The following is a 10,452-nucleotide window of genomic DNA, read 5'->3' as shown; positions in this document are numbered from 1 at the left end:
TTTAATTTTATATATAATACATATAGTAAAACTGCAAAAAATAAAAAAAAATTCCTCGACAGAAATAATTGTTGTGGTCGAATTTCTCTAGGCGAACACTAGCCGACATTATTCACCTTTAATTTACTGTCCTTTAAGATTTATCTATATGTCACCGTTAAACTACAAAATCTGACGAGACAGATTGCAATCTAACGAGTTTTATAGTCTAACGGTGACATATACATCGTTCAAGACGATCACTATGGATTCTCCTATTTAACAATAGATGGCATTAGTTGTCAGTTAAGTCGCACAGATGTTTACATTGCACCAAATGTTTATATAAGTGTTTTATCGAGTACAATACAATTAATAACTACGTAATTACTTCAAAAGACTTGATGTTTCAGGTTGTATAAATAGCTCGAATTTCACCGAGAACTTCACTATAACTTTCTCCATCTGCGGTGTCACTCACGTGAATGTGACACATACTTCCAACGCTCGTTTCATCCCTTTGTCTTAATATAAGTAAGCTATCTGCCAAATTACAAGTTCGTAGGTGATACAGTTTCTAAAGTTTCGTATTTAATTAGTGAGTGGTATTTCACTACTATAAATATATAGTTTTGAATTAAGAAAATAAAATTCTAGATCCTTCGAAATAAATATTTAATTATCTTACAGTTCATCATATTTAAAGTTCAACCGCTTTCGCTGAGGTTATAATATGTACTCCATGATCCTGCATGTAATTCTCCGGGCGATACTTCCTAAAATGCCAACCAAAACTTCTTTGCGTACCTGTTCTACTAAAAGAAGGAGACGAAGGTAAAGATTCAGGGGCTGGGGATAGAGTGGAGGAATCTTCCTGACTTAGAGATAAGTTGGTAGGAGATAGAGAGGTGAAGGTAGGAGTTGATAGCAATTGTTGAGACGATTTGATATTCTCTTCGAATTCTTTCAAGCGGCTTGCGCTACACAGCGGCGTTTCAACTTGTTCGACGGTGTTCAGATTGTCTAAATCAATGACATAAGCTTCTTCTTTTTTGGAATACCTTAAAAATACAATAAAGTTAGTTACTTCCTTTTTGAATCTAGGATTAGTGCAAAATGTTTGCTGATATCGCAAAAAGAATTGAATAATTGAATGTGATCATAGATTAACTGGGAAATTCTGACATTGTCACTTTTAGTTTGGTACGAATGTTAAATCTTTAAGGTAAGCTTGGAGATCACTACATAGCGAGTTAATGTCATGTATTATTCATGAAGGAATTAATATTAGAATGATATCCGAAAACTCGAAAAATCGTTACAATTTTTTCGTGAACAGTTTAAAAGGATTATATTACAAAATTAATAATTGTTTTGAACAACTTTTCTTAAGATACTTTACTGACTGCATTATATTATATTTGTCATAAAGCGATTGTACGGATATAAATTAACTAAAGTCGTTTGATTAGACACTAGCAACTTATCAGAACTTATTTTTGTGTTGTGGTTTTAACCGTCATAAAGGAATAACATCTTAGCTGTTAAGTTTTAAGTGTTTACGAATATAAAGGGGTCACCCTCACTACCAAGTGACCATTAGCCAATCTGCAAACCTATCTGAAGTAATGAAAAAATAATAACTACTCACTTCAAAACATTCTTGAATCGGTAACCCCAAATGATTTCCTTTGAGAGATATGACGTTCTACTCTGAGTCATTGTTCCCATATTTTTAGACGATCCCGTCAAACATACAACTATTTCAAACCTGTAATTAAAAGTTTTACATAAGTTATATTAGTTGATTAAGGTATTATCAACTCATAAATCATTTCTTCAAGAATATTTTCCATTACTACCGAGCAGGATATTATTAAACAAGTTAATCCCTAAAAATGTAATTGATGCTACGTACTTGCTCCGGATACACGTTTTCGGATTGTGGAAAATCGTCTAAGATCGTGGAAGATCGTGAAAAATCGTAGAAGCGTTGAAATACATCTACTCATACCTATAGTCCATCATATCCTGAGCTGTAAAGTCGTAGAGAGGACTCTGCGCATCAATCACATGGACCACTGTGATGGGCCACAATAGAAAAGCACGAGCCTCCTTCAGTTCGAGCTGGTGAATATAATTTTGTACGGTTTCACCTTCTAAGGTCCTGAAAGAATGATCTTTGGTCATGAGGAATAAAACATCGCGGGCTTATTTCATTTTTATGACTATAAATAATTGCTTATATATTCAGAATATCTTAAGTCAAAGCGAATAATATCAGTCAAGCATAATTGTTGCATATTGATTAACGAAAATAATATGACTAATTGGGATGAAATAAATTTTCTGCGCCCTCTTCAATCAATGAAAGCAGCATTTACCTGATTGGTTTCAACATGTAGGCAGTGATCGTACCCCCAACCAAGTGAAGGTTCAATAAATCCCACACCCTGAACTGGAGGCAGAGCTCGCCATCACGAAGACACACCTATCATAATTTTTGTCATTAATGAACTGTTATGATCGCTGCATGTAAAAATGTTCACCAAAAGAAGACAGATGATCAGCTAGTTCGGCTGATGGTAACCGTACATCCAAACTTGCTTGTAGATGTTTTTTTATGGTATATGTTGGCGGACGTATGGACCACCTGCTTGTTAGTGGTTACCATGGCCCTTAGACAATGGCACTGTAAGAAGTATTAACCATTTCTGACATCGTCAATGAGCCACTTATCTTGGTAACAAAAATGTGATTTTCCTTGTGTCTTTAGTTACACGGGCTCACTCATCCTTCAAACCGAAAAGCAATAATGAGTGGGTGGTATCGACCCAGACGGACTTGCTCAAAGTCCTACCAACAAGTATATCTATTGTGCCTGATTTTATACAATTAATAACTTCCTAGATATTTTATGTCGTGTATATCAATAAGCAAAAACATAAAAAAGACAGCTATCCTGGTAAACCCAATTGGAACGAGGTTGCTCTCGCTACATATTATGTTATTCAATATCGATCATACAATTTATACAAAAAAAAAACTTGAGTTCATGGGAAGTTTTATTTATTTACAATCTCGACCCGTATGCATGTCGGTAACAGAAGCTATTTCTGTGATACATAATGACTGTTATTATATCAATAACAAATTGTTTCACGGAAAAATGCTCAATACTTGGGTAACATACATTTTTATTAGGTAATGAGCTTGTACTTGAATATAATCACACCTAATCGTATGGGTGTTTTATATGATGTGTATGTAACGAAAAATTGTTCAATAGAAGATAACTATTCGGTCTTTTCTTTAAATAACTAGTTTGTATCTATTGGGATTCTTAAATGTGGGAAGTCTTCCATGCTTGGTGGTAGGGCTTTGTGCACGCCCGTCTGGGTAGGTACCACCCACTCATCAGTTATTCTACCACCAAATAACGGTACTTATTGTGTTTCGGTTTGAAGGGTGAGTGAGCCAGTGTAACTACAGGCACAAGGGACATAACATCTTAGTTCCCAAGGTTGGTGGCACATTGACGATGTAAGGAATTGTAATAGTTCTTACAGCGTCATTGTCTATGGGTGATGGTGACCACTTACCATCAGGTGGCCTATATGCTCGTCCGTCAACCTATACAAAAAAAAAAATGCTTCGGATGTTTGCATCATTGCATGAAATTAGATGCAAAGCTCCTCGTGCGTATAGGCTCTCAGTGATGTATGTGACCTCAATAATGTTATAGTTTAGTCATCTAATAACGGTTTTAATATTGTTAGTTATAATTTTTGTACTAAACAAAAACCGACAAGTTTGTACTTATACAAATAGCGTACAATACAGTAGTTACTGCAACGCCTTCTAAAAGATGAAAAAGTTAACAGTGTAAAAATTTCTTCCATAAAATAATAAATAGAAATATGTACCACTTTAAATTCTGATTATGTATGGTGGAGTCACTGACATTAATGTCGAGATAAATTATTTCCAAATAGGTATACCAAGATATAGTTCTATATATGAGGACTCTATAACACACGTCTATTAAATTTTGATAGAATTATAATAAATTTGACAGTAGTTCTTTAAGGACAGAACATGCCGAATCGTTATTTCCTCAGTCTGAAATTTTCAGTCATATCTAAAACAAATATACCTTCATCTTACACATAAGTTTTATTCATCAAACCGACAATAAATTATTAATTGGTACTCACCGTGGCTTTCTTACTGAACCCAACTGATGATACGTGTTTATTTGGCCTCACTAATTTCGTGAACAGCAAACTCGAAAGACCTCCGGATAGAGCTGTTCCTGCCACAATCTGGTGCAAAATGCATGATAGAGATTAATTTCAAATTCCAAAACCAAATAATCAAAGTTTGGAAAGACTTCAAAGTGACTTCAAATATTATCTAATTGGGTACCTCCAAGACCATAACAATGATAGCTTCAGGACATTCTTCATTCGGATATCTTACGCCGTAGCCGATGGTCATCTGAAAGCATACTATGAATTTGGATATGACTTTTAGTTTTAGTGTGAAAGCATAATTATATGTAACATAATTTAATGCTACATTAAAATTTGAATCATTCAGTTCAGTATTTTGCCATTAAGTAGGATGTAAGTTTTAATGGAAATAAAACGTAGCTTGTTTGGATTCCACCGACCCGAACAGCCTGGTGAAATATGTTCCAAACCTTTTCCTCAAAGGAAGAGGCCTTAGCCCAGCTGTGGGAAGTTTACAGGCTGTTGTTGTTGTTGTTACGTTTGGATCTATATTTAACATGTCACCAAGTTTGGCTGAAATGGATGACCAGAAAAAAGAAGTAGGTAGCCTTAGTCAACATGATGACCATATATAAATGATGATAAAAAAATAAGTTGCCCATTCAACATTATACTCTGCTTTCTATTTACCTGAGTTTCCACAGACATCATGAGAAAACCAGCAAAGGATGAAGTTCCCGTGACGCAGTGCTCCTTCCCGTCTCCGATGTCCTCTTGATAGGAAGAAGCGACCGCGTACCAAATTCCAGCGAAGATGAACCAGAAGAGGAAATAAGTGCAGACCATCATCAGGAGTATGCAACGCCATTTGCTGTTGATCTGGAAATAATTTTGATTATCTGAAACTAATCTCACCAACAAATATAATTTTACAGCGAAGTTATTACTTGTATTTTTTAAGAAGCCAATATTATATTCCTTTTTAAAATTAATCTTATATGATTTGTACTCTTGTACATTGATAAATGTTGATGTATCAATATTTAAATGATAAATGACGAGTGTTGTTGTACTTCAAATTTATGGAATACCATTTTAAATATAGAAGCAGGTTAAAGAATCATAACGGAGCTTGCTAGTTACTGTGTTGCTGTAAAGGCTGCATGAAAAGCCATAAGAAGTTATGAACTACTCCATCTTAAGTTTTTTCTGCAAAGATAAACAAATATTTGAGCGTGTCTAAATCGTCAAATATTTTTTTATAAGAAATGAACAAAATTTCTAGTAAAAGGGCTTCAACCAGGTTATTCAAAAATTAAATCGAAAGCGATTATGACAGTTTCAATAAAATACCTTTCAACTTTTTGGCAAACTTAAAACTTAAAAATAAATACATCCAATATCTTATCTGTTATTTTTGGTGCCGGTGTTAGACAAAGCATGACTAGCCTTGCTTTGTCTGCTTAGATATGAAAACGACTCAACTAACTGATTAGGTATTGCAAACAGCACACTTATAGTATTCAGTTTTTGCAATATAACTTTGATGACAATGCAGACAAAATTAGGTTCTTCAACAAAGACCAAATCATAGATGGAATCGGATTTAAAGCAAGTGGGGCAACTGGCTTGAGGACTCAGTGATCAAGATATAAATTACAATAATGTTACTGTTTTCAAATTTACTGTTACCGATAGAAATGAAAATATTCAAATTGATTTCAAAATTCATTATTAGTCTCCATCTCCTCTGTTGTTCTAGATTTTGCTCTCCTTGGTGGTCACCTTTAAATCTGGCTCTGCTCGTTCATTCATATAACAGTAAAAGTACGACTAAGTATATTTTTAGACTTGATTATAAAATTAAAGTAAAAAAAAATTGAAAATAATTCTTTAATTTTCAATATCTTGGTTTCGTCAAAACTTTCAATCGAATTCGTATGCATTTTTACCAAACATGATATTTGGCCAATTATTAATATATATTTTCATTCATTGATCTTTTTAAAAAGATGGTCTATCTAGAGATAACGTATCACTAGTCGCAAACCTTCAAGTATCTTTATTTAGTACGATTATCTATCATTAGCAGCTGTGTAATATCCATAATAATCATAGCTGACATATTTTGCATACAAACTCATAGGCGATGTAAGGAATGGTTAATTTCTTGCAGCGCAAATGCCTATGGGCGGTTGTGACATGAGCTGAGATGGCCCAGTGGTTAGAACGCGTGCATCTTAACCGATGATTGCGGGTTCAAACCCAGGCAAGCACCACTATATATAATTATGTGCTTAATTTGTGTTTATAATTCATCTCGTGCTCGGCGGTGAAGGAAAACATCGTGAGGAAACCTGCATGTGTCTAATTTCATCAAAATACTGCCACATGTGCTTTCCACCAACCCGCATTGGAACAGCGTGGTGGAATATGTTCCAAACCCTCTCCTTAATGGCAGAGGAGGCCTTATCCCAGCAGTGGGAAATTTACAGGCTGTTACTTTACTTTACTTTACTTTACTTTACTACCACATTGGGCCCATATGCCCATCCGCCTAAGTATGTCATAAAAACAAAATCCCTTGTAAATATTTCTTTCGTAATTAACCCATTTTTTATCTTTAAATTTCAAACTATTGTCAACCCTGCCAAGCAAATTAAGAATTCAATGTATTATTATATTTTTACAGTGTCTGTTTTTGTGTATGTTATAAAGGCGTGTTATTTTATTTATGTTTTAATCGTAAACAAGATCGCACTCAGGTCCAAAGTTCACACTTACAACAGTGTTGACGATATCCCTCATGTATTTGAGGGACTTAGCGGGCACGTTGCTTCTAACGGGTACATTCTCTTCTCCAGTCTTATAAACTACTCTCCTAGATCTGATTGGCCGGCCGTGTTGTCGTCTGCAAAAAATATTATCATATCAACAACAAACAGGTTGATTATAATTGCATCACCGATGTCACAATGAATCCTTGACCTATTATCGTACAGACAAATAATATAAGCCTTAATGATATAGTTTTAACAGCTGAACAAACACAATGTCTCGCCATTTTCAACCTCGAGCAAAAATAGTCTTTGAAAATATCCTTTACAGGAACTAAAGCTATCATCATCATCATCATCATTTCAACCGTAGGAAATCCACTGCTGGACATAAGTCTGTCCCAAAGATCATCACAACGTCTTGTGCAGCCAACAACCAACGGCTAACCTCGACCATCTCTAGGTCATCATCACCTGGACCACTTTATGGGAGCCGACCCATGCTGGGTCGTCCGGTCCGTGGTCACCACTCGAGAACTCTTCCGGCCAATCGGCCGTCGGTTCTTCGAGCAAATCAACTCAACTCATGTTAATTATTAGCTTAATTATCTTAAGGTATGTTCATACGAAATTATAACACAGGTAACAGAGAGTTACCTGTAATCGTATATGAAATTAGTACAGGTTATCAATAATTATTTTTGTTTTAACGTCGTAGACATCACGGAAAAAACAAATGAATATAATTATTAATCATATTGATTCTTAAAATAATTCAATAATATTTATTTAAAATAAATATCACTTTGATAAGAAGTTGGCAAATCGTTGGTTGAAAATATGTCATATTTGGTTACTTCTATCTTATCAAATTTAACGATAAAAATGATTTATCGAAATATGTACCAGGGTATTGCGCGGAATAAAAATATAATTGATAAATATTTTTAAAGAAATTCTTCCTAAGCGTGGGATTACAATTTCAAGGTCGAATATAAGTGTGAAATTTCTATTTGTAATAATATAAATTGAATTAATTATGTAGATGAATTTTTAACATAAAACTGATTCGTCTTTTAAAACATATTTAAACATTTGATTGATGAAAATATACTTATTTTATTGAAAAGAAAAACCCAATAAATTCAAATAACTACATACACATATTAATTACTCATATAGCTGAAACTTATATGATTTTGCCATTTGTCTTATTTTTAGGAATAAAATATCTTCATAGTAAATCAAAAGTGGTATAACCGTGAAAGCATGACACAGAAAAACAGTGTTTCAATATCATATTTTGTAGTTAAGCATATATTCGCATGATAGATCGATCATAAATATAACAGCGAGTAACTTTGAATTTCAGAAAGAATCTAATCATAAAAATACCTATCTTTGTTTCGATATATGAGTGGTTCCTTTAGAAGGTCGTTGTATAAATAACAAATATAACAATTACAAACATAAAAAATAAACAATAATTTTAAAAAAAAGACTTTCATATTTGCCTAGGCTTGTTTCTCTAGTGTAGGCTCCAAAAGTAACAGATTATAATAAGTATTTAAAATCGCAAGTATTTCAATTCGCTATCGAAATATTCAGAATTCAATATTCCCTCCAAATATGTATAGTTACTTGCCTCGGGTTGATAGTTTCATGCCTCGAAAATTATCTAAAGAGTCTCGAGCCTGTAATCTCGTATCAAAAGGAATTGTCTCCCAATAGTGAGGGAATATATAAGGCGGTTACATACTACATATACTACAGATTTTGTTTATTTAGGACATAAGAAACTTTTAAAATTATCAGTGTTTCACAATCTATTAAAAAAAAGCATCAAAATCCATTGCGTAATTTTAAAGATCTAAGCATACGTAGACAGTTAGCGACTTTGTTTTAAACTATGTAATGATGATGATAATAATGATATGACTACAATATTCTTAATATAAGACTATTATTTGGTGTTGTTTGACAGATGAGGTCGTGTTGTAGCGAATAGTGCCAAGGTTGAGTAGTTTCCGTTATTTTATAAGAAAACACAAAACAATCAATAAAGAACTTCCAGATATCATTAAATTTATCAAGGGAAACCCAATTGCACCAAATAATTACACGTAATCATTGAATGGTGATGGTGATGACATCCTTGATAAAGAAAAGGTTAAACTCTAATTACGTTAATAATGAGTCCTGCCTGATCTTGGTTCTGATATTCGTGGTGATAATTTACATGGTTTCGAAATCTAAAAGAATGTCATTTATTTATTTATTTTTCCTCATTACAATTGCTAACATTTTACTTTCTTTTAATTAAGTATGAGATAGACTTTTGAAACATAATTTCACAGAATTCCACCGGCAATTAGATTCTATCGAGAGGAAACAAACTTCAGAATGGCAAAAATTGTGGTTGATGGTAGGGCTTTGTATATACAATCTTTATAATTATATTTCTTACCGAGATCGCTTGCCTTTCTTGCGCCTTTTCGTATATGGGGTAGAGTAACCGTGAGCTGAAGGTGCCCTTGTGTCAGTCTCATTATAAATACTATCCGCGCTTTCGATGGTATCGTAAATATCAGTCGACACGACGGAGCTGACGAGGGGTTGAGTTGACGCATCCGAAATATTTCTCTTTTCCGAACTCTTTGGACTCTCCGTCTCAACGTCAATCGTCATCACAAGCCCTTCGTCCGTTTGCTCATCTTCACTTGAATATTCTGTATATCCTAATTCAATTTTACCACCAGGATTATTGGCGTCGTTATTCACGAATGGGAAAGCGATTTCTCTGCCTTCGACGTAAGTTTGGGAAATTCTGTAATGTTTCTTTATTTCTTCATTCGTGTATACTTCTGTGTTGACTATCCTCGGTATTTCAATTGATGATCTGCCAGATCCGTTACCGATAGCTTCAGAATAGCTTAAGGACCTCTCCAAGGCTCGGGATCTGCTCCCTCGACGTTCATTTTCGTAATTATTAATAGCGTTCATGTTTTATATTATTCTAAAATGTGATAGATTTTCTGTATTTACTGGATTTCAATGCACTTGTAAGTCTTCATTTATAAATCAATTAAGTTAGATTACACTAAGGGTGTAATCAAAGCAACTTTTGCCGACATCACTACCACTTCATTTTATTATTACGTACTTGCACCAGTATTACTTGACACATTATTTATTTCATTGTTTTCAACGAGTTTCTTTTCTTTTATATTATTTTGAAAATATACAATAATTTTTATAAACAGTAATGGATGTGTGTTTTCTAAAGGTTATGTTACAACTAATTCATGTTATCAACCGTCAAGATAACACAGCTTTATCCGAAACAAGATAAGAATATTTGTTGATACCTTTCGATCAATACCCATGGCCTAGAATCTAAGTTTACACAGACTTTACAAATACCCGCATTTAATATTTACATTGCTTCATGAATTCGAATT

The 10,452-nt window shown here is 33.9% G+C and overlaps 1 protein-coding gene across 1 annotated transcript; it reads right to left on the bottom strand.

Annotated features, from left to right (window-relative positions):
• Positions 1-637: 637 nt before the first annotated feature.
• LOC124539434 (G protein-activated inward rectifier potassium channel 3-like) lies at positions 638-10,311 on the bottom strand. Its single transcript, XM_047116832.1, has 9 exons — positions 9,459-10,311; positions 6,999-7,125; positions 4,905-5,093; positions 4,408-4,479; positions 4,197-4,304; positions 2,364-2,470; positions 1,994-2,146; positions 1,631-1,750; positions 638-1,040 (listed from the first exon to the last, which is right to left on the bottom strand). Exons 1-9 carry the CDS (start codon positions 9,992-9,994, stop codon positions 680-682), a joined length of 1,773 nt encoding a protein of 590 aa, XP_046972788.1. The 5' UTR covers positions 9,995-10,311; the 3' UTR covers positions 638-679.
• Positions 10,312-10,452: the final 141 nt, after the last annotated feature.

This window comes from Vanessa cardui, chromosome 22, assembly GCF_905220365.1.
Source record: "Vanessa cardui chromosome 22, ilVanCard2.1, whole genome shotgun sequence".
NCBI lineage: Eukaryota > Metazoa > Arthropoda > Insecta > Lepidoptera > Nymphalidae > Vanessa > Vanessa cardui.
This window is presented reverse-complemented; position numbering and strand designations above follow the sequence as displayed.

Excerpts from the sequence above, each read along its gene's own strand:
- LOC124539434 (XM_047116832.1), bottom strand. The coding sequence starts at position 9,994 with ATGAACGCTATTAATAATTACGAAAATGAACGTCGAGGGAGCAGATCC. Across the intron at positions 7,126-9,458 it reads AAGAAAGGCAAGCGATCTCG|ACGACAACACGGCCGGCCAA; the intron begins GTAAGAAATATA and ends TATTTTTTGCAG. Across the intron at positions 2,147-2,363 it reads TACATGTTGAAACCAATCAG|GACCTTAGAAGGTGAAACCG; the intron begins GTAAATGCTGCT and ends TCATTCTTTCAG.